General features: G+C 47.0%; 1 protein-coding gene across 2 annotated transcripts in view; it reads left to right on the top strand.

Moving 5' to 3' along the window:
• LOC106575569 (interleukin-1 receptor accessory protein-like 1) overlaps positions 1–17736 on the top strand; it is a 412584-nt gene that overhangs the window by 116188 nt on the left and 278660 nt on the right. For both annotated transcript variants that reach the window (XM_045699174.1, XM_045699173.1), the window contains exon 3: positions 1551–1830. In XM_045699174.1, the coding sequence (XP_045555130.1) occupies positions 1551–1830 (280 nt within the window). The remainder of the gene's footprint in view (positions 1–1550; positions 1831–17736) is intronic.

The following is a 17736-nucleotide window of genomic DNA, read 5'->3' as shown; positions in this document are numbered from 1 at the left end:
GAACACAGTTCACTTTCATAGCAGGCACATACAAACAGCTCGTTGCATCTATAATTTATTCTCGCAACTATCTACGCACTCTCCTCCTCTCCCCTTTTCCCTTCGCTTGTGGACTTCAGTGCACACCACATCAGCTGTCTGTGACCAGGCAAAACAACTTTTCCAAGCCAAACCTTCATATCATAACCTCTATACACAACACACAGCCTATATCATTGTCACGTCATAGTCAACATAAACTCAGCAAAAAAAGAAACATCCCTTTTTCAGGACCCTGTCTTTCAAAGATAATTCGTAAGAATCCAAAATAACTTTACAGATCTTCATTGTAAAGGGTTTAAACACTGTTTCCCATGCTTTTTCAATGAACCATAAACAATTAATTCAGGTATTTTCCAATTGATGAGGTACCTAATGGGGATATGATATGATTGGCTGGTGGTCAGTGACTACTATATGAGATATCATAATGGTGATAAACCTTCAGTGAACCCCAGCCTTTACCTGTAGCTGGCCAAAATCAGGAAGGGATTTTTCATTTATTCCCTGAACATTGACATTTGTGGTATTGAAAGAGGACACTGAAGGCAGTTCAGTGTGTACGCTGAGATATTCTCTTGTTTTCTATTGCAGTTTAATGTGAATGAGTGTCCTGAGTTGTCCATTAGGATGGAAATGGATGGCTCTGACAACTGGGCCTGTATGTAATCATTCTGTTAGATTGATGTTAAAGAGTCTATAATACAGACTAATACATCTGGATGTAGTATGTGTGCATGTCTGGAGAGACGGTGAATTATGCATTGGGAAGTCTAATATTATTATACAATAAGGGTAATATGGCAGAAAATGCTTCATACCGCTTAAATACAGAGGCGCTACTTTTTAGTAGTGAGTTTCTCAGAGGACAGTGCCTCCACAGTCTGGTGGTGATGCCATCCATGTTTTTGAACTTTACACCCCTGTCTGTCAGTCGCCATGTGCTCCTGGCTCCTCGTCCTCATTCCGGGTGCGAGTGGTCGTGTGTTTACTCCTGACTCTGCCCTCCCATTGGCTCTCGCTGCCCCGGCTCTGACTAGGTCACAGCTGGTGCTAGTGCTCTGGCACGGCTGGGTGAGCAGATAGCTGTAGGCCCCGGCAACCACAGCTACTGCTCTATCCGCTTCTTATATGTGTTCCATTCTGTCTACATATTTTCTACTGTTCCTGTGTGGTGGAAATAGCTTAGAGAGGGGTGATAGGTTGGAAGTGTTGCCACTTTGAGAAGAAAATGCTACTGTAAACAATTGTAGTGAGGGCAATTATTACCTCCTGATTCAAGATGGTCAAATCAATATTGGCAATGCACATAGAGACTTAACTAAGGCCAGTCATTTATTTGACTCTGATCCCACTTCCCAGCGCCAAATACCATTTAAATGATCAGCATATTTCAGCTTGTTTACTTGTGTTAGGAAACAAATGTGCTTATATCGTGTCATTATAACACCTTTATGACGCTCTTATGACAGTCCTATTAATCTACCTTTCCCTCTCTCTTTTCTCCTCAGTGGACGACTGCACGGATTGGTCAGTGGACTACTTGAAATACAAAGTGCTTTTGGGGGAACCGGTGCGGATTAAATGTGCTTTATTCTATGGATACATCAGAGCAAACTACACCCACTCCCAGAGTGTGGGACTAAGCCTTATGTGGTATAAAAGTACAGGACACGGAGACTTTGAGGAGCCTATCTCTTTCGACGGCATCAGAATGAACAAGGAGGAGGACGCTATCTGGTTTAGACCCACCGAGCTCCAAGACATTGGACACTATTCCTGTGTATTGAGGTCAGTTGTTCTGTTATGTTCCTGTGTATTGAGGTCAGTTGTTCTGTTATGTTCCTGTGTATTGAGGTCAGGTGTTGTGTTATATCTAGTCAACCTAGAGCAATTTAGTGCTATTAAATATAACCGCTATCTTATCTGGTAGTTGTTGAAGTGCATTGTGGAAATTGGTTATCTTCCTTCCAAAATGGCTCGGTTTCTGTACCTATTCCTGGTTGTTTACATAACAGTTGTGGTAAAAGAGTGGGGGAGAGGAGTTTCTGCAACCTATGCACATAAATCAAGCTGCTTTAAAGTCCTCCCCTGCAGATTACTAATGAATTCTCTAATCCCCAGCCAGAAGAGAGTTGGACAATTTTTTTTAGTTTTTTTTTCTCCGGGGGACAATAAGGTATTAAGTGTCATTGGCAGACCCATAACTCTTAGGCTTCTCAACTCCTGTTCTAAAACGCACCATCTATGGAGTCTGGAGCGAGGGAGGAAAGATATGAAGATGGACAGTTATTCACGGCTGTGAAGTGGTGGTGGAGGAAACAAGAGAGGTGTAGAGAGACAGAAAAGGAGAGATAATGTACCTCCTCCCCTTGTCGAATAAAGACACCCGTCGGAGTACAACATTATCATTTATGAGTTCCATAATGTTGTAAAGTTTCTGGCTTCCTACGTCATATTGATAGAAGAGAGGGTTTCATTCCTGTAAAGGTTGTTCGTACCCAGGTGAGTGGGAAGGTCAGAGCAGGTGTCTTGACTTAGAAGACCATAACAACCTGCATTTTCAGCTCAGAAAGACTGCTTGGCTCAACTGGGAGAGGAACCATTGTCTATCCAACATATTCTTTCAGAGCCCCTCCTTTCTCCAAACACTGTAAAACCTGATGAATGGTTTCCCCACAATTTTGGAAAGATTGTGGAAGCTCATGAAAATCAAGTTGTTTCTGTGTTTTGATTGAGCTGTCCCTTTAATAAAGGCTTTGAGGTCTATAAAAAAAGTCCCAATGCTGTGTTTGCCCTGGTTCTGCCTGCCACACACACACACACACACACACACACACACACACACACACACACACACACACACACACACACACACACACACACACACACACACACACACACACACACACACACACACACACACACACACACACACACACCACTAGCACAGTCAGTGTGACCTCTCTCCTTCTTAGCCTCAATTCAGATGAGAGAATTTGCCCTGCCGTTCAGCAGCGGTAACACTTGCATTCCCCTAGCTAACCGCCCCTTTGCAGCTCAGCCAGCGAGCATGGCTCAGAGAGGGAACACAGGCAGGCAGTTAGACAGGGAGCATGGCTCAGAGAGGGAACACAGGCACGCAGTTAGCCAGGGAGCATGGCTCAGAGAGTTAACACAGGCAGGCAGTTAGCCAGGGAGCATGGCTCAGAGAGTTAACACAGGCAGGTGGTTAGCCAGGGAGCATGGCTCAGAGAGGGAACACAGGCAGGCAGTTAGCCAGCGAGCATGGCTCAGAGAGGGAACACAGGCAGGCGGTTAGCCAGGGAGCATGGCTCAGAGAGTTAACACAGGCAGGCAGTTAGACAGGGAGCATGGCTCAGAGAGGGAACACAGGCACGCAGTTAGCCAGGGAGCATGGCTCAGAGAGTTAACACAGGCAGGCAGTTAGCCAGGGAGCATGGCTCAGAGAGTTAACACAGGCAGGCGGTTAGCCAGGGAGCATGGCTCAGAGAGGGAACACAGGCAGGCAGTTAGCCAGGGAGCATGGCTCAGAGAGTTAACACAGGCAGGCGGTTAGCCAGGGAGCATGGCTCAGAGAGGGAACACAGGCAGGCAGTTAGCCAGCGAGCATGGCTCAGAGAGGGAACACAGGCAGGCGGTTAGCCAGGGAGCATGGCTCAGAGAGTTAACACAGGCAGGCAGTTAGACAGGGAGCATGGCTCAGAGAGGGAACACAGGCAGGCAGTTAGCCAGCGAGCAGGGCTCAGAGAGGGAACACAGGCAGGCAGTTAGCCAGGGAGCATGGCTCAGAGAGTTAACACAGGCAGGCAGTTAGCCAGGGAGCATGGCTCAGAGAGTTAACACAGGCAGGCAGTTAGCCAGGGAGCATGGCTCAGAGAGGGAACACAGGCAGGCAGTTAGCCAGCGAGCATGGCTCAGAGAGGGAACACAGGCAGGCGGTTAGCCAGGGAGCATGGCTCAGAGAGTTAACACAGGCAGGCAGTTAGACAGGGAGCATGGCTCAGAGAGGGAACACAGGCAGGCAGTTAGCCAGCGAGCAGGGCTCAGAGAGGGAACACAGGCAGGCAGTTAGCCAGGGAGCATGGCTCAGAGAGTTAACACAGGCAGGCAGTTAGCCAGGGAGCATGGCTCAGAGAGTTAACACAGGCAGGCAGTTAGCCAGGGAGCATGGCTCAGAGAGGGAACACAGGCAGGCAGTTAGCCAGCGAGCATGGCTCAGAGAGTTAACACAGGCAGGCAGTTAGACAGGGAGCATGGCTCAGAGAGGGAACACAGGCAGGCAGTTAGCCAGCGAGCATGGCTCAGAGAGTTAACACAGGCAGGCAGTTAGCCAGGGAGCATGGCTCAGAGAGTTAACACAGGCAGGCAGTTAGCCAGGGAGCATGGCTCAGAGAGTTAACACAGGCAGGCAGTTAGCCAGGGAGCATGGCTCAGAGAGTTAACACAGGCAGGCAGTTAGCCAGGGAGCATGGCTCAGAGAGGGAACACAGGCAGGCAGTTAGACAGGGAGCATGACTCAGAGAGTTAACACAGGCAGGCAGTTAGACAGGGAGCATGGCTCAGAGAGGGAACACAGGCAGGCAGTTAGCCAGGGAGCATGGCTCAGAGAGTTAACACAGGCAGGCAGTTAGACAGGGAGCATGGCTCAGAGAGGGAACACAGGCAGGCTGTTAGCGAGCAGCTCCAATCCTCCCTCTACCATGATTCTCTATTCTATTCAGTGCTGCACTAGGCTGTGTAGCCGATGCCTGAGGAGGAGCACAATCACTCACCGTGGGGTTATTGTTTAATCAGGCCGAAGTAGTCGAGCCAGGAGATTTGATTTGGATGAGTGTGTTGCTTTGTAGTCAGTCACAACTGTTTACACCAATTAGGGGCAACACTTACTCTGCTATAATCATAGGAAATAATCCCATTGTTATGTTTTTGCCACTGCGTGCCGTCAACCTTTACCAATCTCCGGGTCCGTAGGAATTGTCGGAAGAGGAAAGAGGTTTTTCTCTAGGGTTTTGACAGGATGCTTCTGGATGCAGTCCCACTGGTTTTAATTCCATCAATGTGCTTTAATTGAATTGTTCAATTGAAGAATTGATGTTATTGATTGGCTGGAGAGTGCACATACCTTATCGTTGCTGTCTGATTAAAACCTCTTCTCCACAAAACAGAAACCTTTCTGGAAATATTTTCCCATTGACTAAAATACATTTTCTTGGTCCTAGAGTGATGACTGTCCTTACTCCACTCCATCACTGTTTTACCACAACTACTATGTAAACGACCAGGGCTAGGATAGGTACAGAAACCCAGCCATGTTGGGAGACAGATAGCCGATTCCCACACTGCACTTAAAAAACTATCAAATATCACTTTCATTTAATAGCACTAAATTGCGTATCACAGCTCTACAGATGTAGGACCTTCATTTGATCCAGAGGACATTGAGGGGAGTTACTGATTTCAAAAGATGTAATAAAAAAATTAGAATATGAACATTTGCATAAAATGTAGTTAAAAGGTTTTCAACTGACAGCGACATTATGTTACCCAGGTAGAAATCCTTGGCTCTCAAACATGGCATGTGTGTTTCTGTGAGACGTATCTTCACATTGTCCTCCCTGTGATGAGGCAGATTTTGTTCCCTTCCATATGTTGGACATGTTATCTCCCTTAATTAATCTGGAGGATTCATTTAGTCCAAATCTGTTACCAAGTACACTACATGCCAACATACTGCAACGCTCCATGCTTTTCTGATCAACAGATTGACTTCTGAAACATATTATTAACACTAGACATTAACATTGGAATATCCCTGCCATTTTTGTATCTGTCGGGAAGTTTGCCATTTTAGTCATACAATGAACAGAAAACCGAAAAGGAAGGTTTGCAATTGTGAACAAGCCTTTTCTTTTTCTCTGTAGCTATCCCTAAAGAGAACATTTCACTGGATTGCTTTCCAAGTCAATAAACGTTCACTTCCTTGTCACATTGCATTGCTGCTGTCTGGCTGTGCAGCCTGTGGTAGTGAAAAGAGAAAACGTGTTACAGTATTGTGTATTAATAATTATATAGTAATAACTTATTAACCTCTTAGGTTAAGGGCGTCTTTTCTTGAATGGCTCATTAGTTCGCTTCATTGTAGGTCGTTTTTAGTGGAGAGCAAAGTGCCTGCCAGTTAGAGCTGGGAAAACCTACTGAACCTTAAAGAGAGAGAAATCCAATGTCTGTAGTGGGCTCTACAATGCTCTACTTGACTTCCTCTGTTTCAGGTTCAATACTTCAATGGAAATGTTCTTACATGTATAGAACTGCTATATATAGAATCAACCTGCGATTTGGCTTAGACTTAAAATCACCCTTTGATTCTGAGAGATGTTCCTTTCAGGGTTTATCTATTCAACATATCACTGTCCTCAAATGACACCAACCCCAGACACATTATACACACTTTTAAACCCCTCACCATTTCTCATTAAGTTACCCCCTGCTGTACAATATTGCGGTAGATATTGTTGCTGTGTTGACACATAATAAAATATGGAAATGGAATGAACAGATCCCAACAATAGCGTGGCTGACATTATAGAGATATGACTTATAATTCCTCCCCTCTTTTCGGGCCCAATCATCACAACACTGCAGCAGAATCCCAGGATGCGCTCCTTTGGACTCAGCTTTGCATTTTCAGTACCAAGTACCAAGGCGCTCGCACATGTTAACATATTGAATTTAGATTAGGCAGTGGGCACAGTGAGGGAGACAAAAGAGGAACGTTGTGGTTGTAGAGAGAAAGAGATTAGGATCAGGGTCTTTGAGCAGAGCATGGATGGAAGGAGTCATTGCTGTATCTTATAAACCACGCCAGCAGAATGTGTGAGTCTTACTTTGAAAAGTCACTATCGCACTTTAATCTGTGTCGCTACAGCCTCTCTTCCACTCTGGGTGGTTTTCTTCACCTACATTTTTATTTTCATCTTCTCATTTCAGGGCAAACGCAGTTACTTTGATTATTAGAAACGCTGTATGTATTATTATGTCAAGCGGATGAAGCCTGTCAGTCATGTATGTACAGTATACATCTAGCCTTTTCACCAGATGTCAGTGGAGAGTGTATGATAGAACACTAAAAAGGAGGTAAATATATGCATGTTGTTTTAGTCCTTCAGAACACAGATGTAGCGACCCAATGACCCCACAACCTTTCAACCCTTATTTCCCTCCCCCTCGGTGTCCCCACAACCTTTCAACCCTTATCTTTCTCCCCTCAGTGTCCCCACAACCTTTCAACCCTTATCTCTCTCCCCCTCAGTGTCCCCACAACCTTTCAACCCTTATCTTTCTCCCCTCAGTGTCCCCACAACCTTTCAACCCTTATCTCTCTCCCCCTCAGTGTCCCCACAACCTTTCAACCCTTATCTTTCTCCCCTCAGTGTCCCCACAACCTTTCAACCCTTATCTTTCTCCCCTCAGTGTCCCCACAACCTTTCAACCCTTATCTTTCTCCCCTCGGTGTCCCCACAACCTTTCAACCCTTATCTCTCTCCCCCTCAGTGACCCCACAACCTTTCAACCCTTATCTTTCTCCCCTCAGTGTCCCCACAACCTTTCAACCCTTATCTCTCTCCCCCTCAGTGACCCCACAACCTTTCAACCCTTATCTTTCTCCCCTCAGTGTCCCCACAACCTTTCGACCCTCATCTCTATTCCCCTCGGTGACCCCACAACCCTTCAACCCTCACCTCTCTCCCCCGCAGTCTCAATCTCTCGCCGTCTCTCTCCTCCCGATCTCTCTAATAGTATATCTTCCCTCTCTTCCACTGTGATGCTGCTCTATATGATGTTAAACTGTGTATTCTAGGTATGCCTTGAGTGTGTGTGTGTGTGTGTGTGTGTGTGTGTGTGTGTGTGTGTGTGTGTGTGTGTGTGTGTGTGTGTGTGTGTGTGTGTGTGTGTGTGTGTGTGTGTGTGTGTGTGTGTTGCTCTGAGCTCCAGCCCATGATGCATATGCTCGGCTGCACTAAGAGAAGTCAGAGGGCACCGATGTAAAAGAAAACCGGGCCAGCCAGACTGCCTGTGCTGTGATCAGAGCATACCGCTGACAGGGACGTAATGTGTCTTCAATCTGTGTGTGAAATCAGCTCTAATACAGCCATATGACAGGGGGAAAAAGACCATGCAGCAAGACAGGCAGCACACGTTAACCAGGGAGGACCAGGATACACGTTAACCAGGGAGGATCAGGAGACACGTTAACCAGGGGGGGACCAGGAGCCACGTTAACCAGGGAGGACCAGGAGACACGTTAACCGGGGGGGGACCAGGAGCCATGTTAACCAGGGGGGGACCAGGAGCCACGTTAACCAGGGAGGACCAGGAGACACGTTAACCAGGGAGGACCAGGAGCCACGTTAACCAGGGGGGGACCAGGAGACACGTTAACCAGGGAGGACCAGGAGACACGTTAACCAGGGAGGACCAGGAGACACATTAACCAGTGAGGATCAGGAGACAAGTTAACCAGGGAGGACCAGGAGACACGTTAACCAGGGAGGATCAGGAGATACGTTAACCAGGGGGGACCAGGAGACACGTTAACCAGGGGGGACCAGGAGACACGTTAACCAGGGAGGACAAGGAGACACGTTAACCAGGGAGGACCAGGAGACACGTTAACTAGGGAGGACAAGGAGACACGTTAACCAGGGAGGACCAGGAGACACGTTAACTAGGGAGGACAAGGAGACACGTTAACCAGGGAGGACCAGGAGCCACGTTAACCAGGGGGGGACCAGGAGACACGTTAACCAGGGAGGACCAGGAGACACGTTAACCAGGGAGGACCAGGAGCCACGTTAACCAGGGGGGGACCAGGAGACACGTTAACCAGGGAGGACCAGGAGACACGTTAACCAGGGAGGACCAGGAGACACATTAACCAGTGAGGATCAGGAGACAAGTTAACCAGGGAGGACCAGGAGACATGTTAACCAGGGAGGATCAGGAGATACGTTAACCAGGGGGGACCAGGAGACACGTTAACCAGGGAGGACAAGGAGACACGTTAACCAGGGAGGACCAGGAGACACGTTAACTAGGGAGGACAAGGAGACACGTTAACTAGGGAGGACAAGGAGACCGGTTAACCAGGGAGGACCAGGAGACACATTAACCAGGGAGGACCAGGAGACACGTTAACCAGGGAGGACCAGGAGACACGTTAACCAGGGAGGACCAGGAGACACGTTAACCAGGGAGGACCAGGAGCCACGTTAACCAGGGAGGACCAGGAGCCACGTTAACCAGGGAGGACCAGGAGCCACGTTAACCAGGGAGGATCAGGAGATACGTTAACCAGGGAGGACCAGGAGACACGTTAACCAGGGAGGACCAGGAGCCACGTTAACCAGTGAGGATCAGGAGACACATTAACCAGGGAGGACCAGGAGACACAATAACCAGGGAGGACCAGGAGACACGTTAACCAGGGAGGATCAGGAAACACGTTAACCAGGGAGGACCAGGAGACACGTTAACCAGGGAGGATCAGGAGACACGTTAACCAGGGAGGACCAGGAGACACGTTAACCAGGGAGGACCAGGAGACACGTTAACCAGGGAGGACCAGGAGACACGTTAACCAGGGAGGACCAGGAGACATGTTAACCAGGGGGGACCAGGAGACACATTAACCAGTGAGGATCAGGAGACCGGTTAACCAGGGGGGACCAGGAGACATGTTAACCAGGGGGGACCAGGAGACACATTAACCAGTGAGGATCAGGAGACCGGTTAACCAGGGGGGACCAGGAGACATGTTAACCAGGGAGGACCAGGAGACACATTAACCAGTGAGGACCAGGAGACACGTTAACCAGGGAGGACCAGGAGACATGTTAACCAGGGGGGACCAGGAGACACATTAACCAGTGAGGATCAGGAGACCGGTTAACCAGGGGGGACCAGGAGACATGTTAACCAGGGAGGACCAGGAGACACATTAACCAGTGAGGACCAGGAGACACGTTAACCAGGGTGGACAAGGAGATACGTTAACCAGGGAGGACCAGGAGACATGTTAACCAGTGAGGATCAGGAGACAAGTTAACCAGGGGGGACCAGGAGACACATTAACCAGGGAGGATCAGGAGACACGTTAACCAGGGAGGATCAGGAGACACGTTAACCAGGGAGGACAAGGAGATACGTTAACCAGGGGGACAAGGAGATACGTTAACCAGGGAGGACCAGGAGACACATTAACCAGGGAGGATCAGGAGACCGGTTAACCAGGGGGACAAGGAGATACGTTAACCAGGGAGGACCAGGAGACACGTTAACCAGGGGGGACCAGGAGACATGTTAACTGGGAGGACCAGGAGACACGTTAACCAGGGAGGACCAGGAGACATGTTCCGGGATTCCTCCAATGGCATTAAGGAGTACACCACATCTATCATTGGCTTCATCTATAAGTGCATCGATGACGTCGTGTCCACATTGACCGTACTTCCATACCCCAACCAGAAGCCATGGATTGCAGGCAGCATCTGCACTGAGATAAAGGCTAGAGCTGCCGCTTTCAAGGAGTGTGACTCTAACCCAGAAGCTTATAAGAAATCCCGCTATGCCCTCCGACGAACCATCAAACAGGCAAAGCGTCAATACAGGACTAAGATCGAGTTGTACTACACCGGCTCTGATGCTTGGCGGATGTGGTAAACCAATACAGACTACAAAGGGAAGCACAGCCGAGAGCTGCCCAGTGACACGAGACTACCGGACGAGCTAAACTACTTCTATGCTTGCTTCGAGTCAAATAACATTGAAACATGGAGGAGAGCACCAGCTGTACCGGAGACTGTGTGATCACGCTCTCCGAAGCCAATGTGAGTAAGACCTTTATACAGGTCAACATTCACAAGGCCGCAGGGCCAGATGGATTACCAGGACATGTACTGCGAGCATGCACTGACCAACTAGCAAGTGTCTTCACTGACATTTTCAACTTCTCCCTGTCCGAGCCTGTAATACTAACATGTTTTAAGCAGACCACCATAATACCTGTGCCCAAGAACACTAAGGTAACCTGCCTAAATGACTACTGACCTGAAGCACGCACGTCTGTAGCCATGAAGTGCTTTGAAAGGCTGGTCATGGCTCACATCAACACCATCATCCCAGAAACCCTAGACCCACTCCAATTTGATTAACGCCCCAACAGATCCACAGATGATGCAGTCTCTATTGCACTCCACACTGCCCTTTCCCACCTGGACAAAAGGAACACCTATGTGAGAATGCTATTCATTGACTACAGCTCATCGTTCAACACCATAGTGCCCTCAAAGCTCATCAATAAGCTAAGGACCCTGGGACTAAACACCTCCCTCTGCAACTGGATCCTGGACTTCATGACGGGCCCCCGCCAGTTGGTAAGGGTAGGTAACAACACATCCGCCATGCTGATCCTCAACATGGGGCCCCTCATGGGTGCGTGCTCAGCCCTCTTCTGTACTCCCTGTTCACTCATGACTGCACGGCCAGGCACGACTCCAACACCATCATTAAATTTACCGATGACACAACAGTGGTAGGTAGGCCTGATCACCGACAACAACGAGACAGCCTATATAGGGGGGAGTTCAGAGACCTGGCCATGTGGTGCCAAGATAACAACCTCTCCCTCAACGTGATCAAGACTAAGGAGATGATTGTGGACTACAGGAAAAGGAGGACCGAGCACGCCCCCCATTCTCATCGACAGGAATGCAGTGGAGCAGGTTGAGAGCCTCAAGTTCCTTGGTGTCCACATCACCAACAAACTAACATGGTCCAAGCACACCATGACAGTCGTTAAGTGGGCACGACAAAACCTATTCCCCCTCAGGAGACTGAAAAGATTTGGCATTCGTCCTCAGATCCTCAAAGGTTCTACAGCTGCACCATCGAGAGCATCCTGACTGGTTGCATCACTGCCTGCTATGGCAACTGCTTGGCCTCCGACCACAAGGCACTACAGAGGGTAGTGTGAACGGCCCAGTACATGACTGGGGCCAAGCTTCCTGCCATCCAGGAACTCTATACCAGGAAGGCCCTAAAAATTATCAAAGACTCCAGCCACCCTAGTCATAGACTGTTCTCTCTGCTACCGCACGGCAAGCGGTACTGGAGTGCCAAGTCTAGGTCCAAGAGGCTTCTAAACAGTTTCTACCCCCAAGCCATAAGACTCCTGAACATCTAGTCAAATGGCTACCCAGACTATTTGCATTGCCCCCCCTCCCCCCTCCACTCTCCACACCACTGCCACTCTCTATTGTCATCTATGCATAGTCACTTTAATTAACTCTACCTACATGTACATACTACCTCAACTAACCTGTGCCCCACACATTGACTCTGTACCGGCACCCCCCTGTATATATTGTTATTTTTTTTACTGCTGCTCTTTAATTACTTGTTACTTTTATCTCATAATCTTATCCGTCTTTTTTTAAACTGCACTGTTAGTTAGGGGATCGTAAGTAAGCATTTCACTGTAAGGTCTACACCTGTTGTATTCGGCGCATGTGACTAATAACATTTGATTTGATTTGATTTGGTATGGTAATGTGAGCAAACAGAGAAATGTCACAGAGCCACACGAAGGATTAGTTTAGGGGAATCCGCAGTAAGCAGTTGGCTGTTCACATGCATTCAGGGCCTTCGTGTTATTAATGGTGTCTAGGCATGTCCTGTCCTACCATGCCTTAGCTGTCACCAGAGGAAGGAGAGACTGGATTAGTATTCCACTGCAGGGCCCAGCTGGTGATCTCTCAGTCAAATGGGACGTCCAGAGACACTCCGTCACTCAGCCACCAGTCAAGCACTGTCCCATTGATCCAGCCCTGCCGTCACAGCCAATCAGAGCCAGAGACTGGGGGGGGGGGTGAGGTGGAGTGTATGATGTATTCTAGACTGTGTTTGTGTTATGTCTACCTGGCAGGCAGCTGGTTGTTGTCTGTGTGAGGCTGGGAGGTGAGTGAGTGTGTGGAGACAGAATTACCTCTTGGTGGTAATGCTTTCTAGTAACAAATGGTAGCCTTCTCTCTCTGCCCTTTGCTGAGGAAAACATACATACACACACACACAAATGCACACACACACACACACACACACACACACGCACATGCACACACATTCCCAATTTCAATGTATTACCTTGCTCCTACTAGACAGGGGACACCTCATGTTATGGCCTTGAGTGGAGATTGTGTGATGTGAAGTGAGAAATGTTTTATAAATTAATTCGCTATGAATTATGGAGTCTTCCTACTATTTAAACTCATCAGAGAATACATGGTCCATTAAAAAGGATGATGAAGTACATTGTTAGGCAAATTAGAGTCATTTATTTTATCTTGAGGAAGCAGTGAACTATAGTTTTTTGGAATGGCACAGGTGTAAAGGTTTTGTCTAGGAAGTAAAAACGAAATTCCACTGTGTCTGAAATACATTCATGGTACCACAAAGTGATCCTTTCAACTGTGGCACCGCATATATTGTGTGACCATTTTACAGAACGATTACTGTGTAATATTGAGGTTTTGCCCTCTGTTTAATATCTGCCACTCGACAGTAACGATGCATTGACAGTGAGCTATTACACAAATATACGTCCTAATACTTCAACCAGCCACTTGTGTGCTTTTTGTGAGGTTTCCCAAGGCCTCTCAGGGTGCTTCCCAAATAACACTCTATCCCCTATATAGTGCACGGGCCCTGGTCAAAAGTAGTACACCACATAGGTAACAGGGTACCATTTGGGATGCACCCTCTATGTGATTGGAATAGGATTTAATCCAGCGGATGCATGTGTTAAGGTCTGCATCAATCTGTTAGACACTCTTCACGCTTTTACTGATTGGAGATTTGTCCTGTGCTCTTGCCTCAGTTCCATTTGATTAAGCCTGAAGCCTGAATCCCAGAGGCTGCATGCGGGAGGAAATCTGAGGCTGGGATTGGCTGAGGAGATGGGTGGCGTTACCGGTCGGCTACTGGGTGATGCCACATCCTCACCTGTCACAATCGTGTGTCCTCGCACGGCTACCCAGGACAATTATTTTGAAAGGTCACATGTTACTAATTTCTCAAATGGAAATTTGCCCCTGTACCTCACTGGGACAATTATGCGCCGCCCTATGGGACTCCCAATCACGACCGGTTGTGATACAGCCTGGATTCAAACCAGGGTGTCTGTTGTGACGCCTCTAACACTCGGGAGCCCAATCATATGACACATAAAAGACATGAAAACCACATGTTTGACTCCGTTCCATTTATTCCATTCCTCCCGCCAGCCTCCACTGCTGTGAACATTTGACATGAGTGTATGGTAGATATTATCAGTATATTGTAATATTACAAAATTACTCTGGAATCATCAGTAGGCTACAACAGAGGTATTCAACTCTTACCCTACGAGGTCCAAAGCCTGCTGGTTTTCTGTTCTACCTAATAATTCATTTTCCTCACCTGTTGTCCCATGTCTAAATCAGTCCCTGATTAGAGAGGAACAATGAAAAAATGCAGTGGAACTGGCTTCTTGGTCCAGAGTTGAGTTTGAAGGGAATCTGCTACAGTGAGGGAAAAAAGTATTTGATCCCCTGCTGATTTTGTACGTTTGCCCAGTGACAAAGAAATGATCAGTCTATCATTTTAATGGTAGGATTATTTGAACAGTGAGAGACAGAATAATAACAAAAAAATCCAGAAAAATGCATATCAAAAATGTTATAAATTGATTTGCATTTTAATAAGGGAAATAAGTATTTGACCCCCTCTCAATCAGAAAGATTTCTGGCTCCCAGGTGTCTTTTATACAGGTAACGAGCTGAGATTAGGAGCACACTCTTAAAGGGAGTGCTCCTAATCTCAGCTTGTTACCTGTATAAAATACACCTGTCCACAGAAGCAATCAATCAGATTCCAAACTCTCCACCATGACCAAGACCAAAGAGCTCTCCAAGGATGTCAGGGACAAGATTTTAGACCTACACAAGGCTGGAATGGGCTACAAGACCATCGCCAAGCAGCTTGGTGAGAAGGTGACAACAGTTGGTGCGATTATTCGCAAATGGAAGAAACACAAAATAACTGTCAATCTCCCTCGGCCTGTGGCACCATGCAAGATCTCACCTCGTGGAGTTGCAATGATCATGTGAACGGTGAGGAATCAGCCCAGAACTACACGGGAGGATCTTGTCAATGATTTCAAGGCAGCTGGGACCATAGTCACCAAGAAAACAATTGGTAACACACTACGCCATGAAGGACTGAAATCCTGCAGCGCCCGCAAGGTCCCCCTGCTCAAGAAAGCACATATACATGCCCGTCTGAAGTTTGCCATTGAACATCTGAATGATTCAGAGGACAACTGGGTGAAGGTGTTGTGGTTAGATGAGACCAAAATGGAGCTCTTTGGCATCAACTCAACTCGCCGTGTTTGGAGGAGGAGGAATGCTGCCTATGACCCCAAGAACACCATCTCCACCGTCAAACATGGAGGTGGAAACATTATGCTTTGGGGGTGTTTTTATGCTAAGGGGACAGGACAACTTCACCGCATCAAAGGGACGATGGACGGGGCCATGTATCGTCAAATCTTGGGTGAGAACCTCCTTCCCTCAGCCAGGGCATTGAAAATGGGTTGTGGATGGGTATTCCAGCATGACAATGACCCAAAACACACGGCCAAGGCAACAAAGGAGTGGCTCAAGAAGAAGCACATTAAGGTCCTGGAGTGGCCTAGCCAGTTTCCAGACCTTAATCCCATAGAAAATCTGTGGAGGGAGCTGAAGGTTCGAGTTGCCAAACGTCAGCCTCAAAACCTTAATGACTTGGAGAAGATCTGCAAAGAGGAGTGGGACAAAATCCCTCCTGAGATGTGTGCAAACCTGGTGGCCAACTACAAGAAACGTCTGACCTCTGTGATTGCCAACAAGGGTTTTGCCACCAAGTACTAAGTCATGTTTTGCAGAGGTGTCAAATACTTATTTCCCTCATTAAAATGCAAATCATTTCATAACATTTTTGCCATGCGTTTTTCTGGATTTTTTTGTTGTTATTCTGTCTCTCACTGTTGAAATGAACCTACTATTAAAATTATAGACTGATCATTTCTTTGTCAGTGGGCAAACGTACAAAATCAGCAGGGGATCTGCTAAATGACTAAAATGTAAATGTAAATGGGATCAAATACTTTTTTCCCCCACTGTATCTGTTATCGTTTTTTGTTGTTGCGACTTTTAGATTCTGTTTGAAGTGAAAGCGCTATATAAAATACATCTATTATTATTATTATCTGCACTATGCCTCCCAAGCCAAGTAGGCAGTCTGAGAGAAAGGCATCAAACTAGACTTGGACCAGCAGTATCTGATAGTAGAGACACTGACCTTCTCTCGTCATATCAGATGGGGTTTTTATCTGCCAGACAAAATGTCAGAATGCACTTCCTTCCTCAGCAGAATCCAATTGACACTGCCTCCCTCCCCCATCCCCACCCTCTTCCCATCCCTCCATCCATCGCAGCCCCCTATTCACAAACGCTAGAACTCTGAGCGAGACAACCCCAATACTACAGCTGTCACTCAAGGGAGGCGAAGCATAACATGAACAGGTTATTCAGACGTTTGGAAAAAAGAGAAAGAATCAAAGTGGTTTGGAACTTGGAACTTTAAAGAGGAACTTTGACCATTTTACTCTCTCATTGGAATATGTCTGAACCAAACGGATATAGGCCTACTTAGTGTATAGGTTTTAGTATGCATGGTATTTCTGAGTGGCCATACATTTTGCCCGTACGCTTTGGGAGGACAAATGAATAAGGTCACGGTAAAATGAAAGAGCCAAATTGTTTCATAAAGTTATGGAATCTAGTTGGAAATACAGGGTTGGGTGAAATGATTTCCCTCAAGGCACTGTTCACTGAGGGATTAGAGACTGGGTAATAGAGAAAGACAGACTACTGCATGTTAAAGGTAACAGCACAGCTAGAGTTAGGACAGCCAAGGCACTTCCAAAAGCTCTCAGTCAGATGGATGACATTGGAGTTCTCCATCACACCTGGAATGAAAAACGAGAACTTCGCATAAGATGTGCAAATAAAGAAAAGGTGTGGTGACTAAAGTAGATCATTGAGGTGCTGTATAACCAGTCACATAATGAAGGTGTGGTGACTAAAGTAGATCATTGAGGTGCTGTATAACCAGTCACATAATGAAGGTGTGGTGACTAAAGTAGATCATTGAGGTGCTGTATAACCAGTCACATAATGAAGGTGTGGTGACTAAAGTAGATCATTGAGGTGCTGTATAACCAGTCACATAATGAAGGTGTGGTGACTAAAGTAGATCATTGAGGTGCTGTATAACCAGTCACATAATGAAGGTGTGGTGACTAAAGTAGATCATTGAGGTGCTGTATAACCAGTCACATAATGAAGGTGTGGTGACTAAAGTAGATCATTGAGGTGCTGTATAACCAGTCACATAATGAAGGTGTGGTGACTAAAGTAGATCATTGAGGTGCTGTATAACCAGTCACATAATGAAGGTGTGGTGACTAAAGTAGATCATTGAGGTGCTGTATAACCAGTCACATAATGAAGGTGTGGTGACTAAAGTAGATCATTGAGG

Source organism: Salmo salar, chromosome ssa17 (assembly GCF_905237065.1).
Source record: "Salmo salar chromosome ssa17, Ssal_v3.1, whole genome shotgun sequence".
NCBI classification, from domain to species: domain Eukaryota; kingdom Metazoa; phylum Chordata; class Actinopteri; order Salmoniformes; family Salmonidae; genus Salmo; species Salmo salar.
Note: the sequence above shows the minus strand (reverse complement) of the source record. Positions and strands in the feature narration are given on the sequence as shown.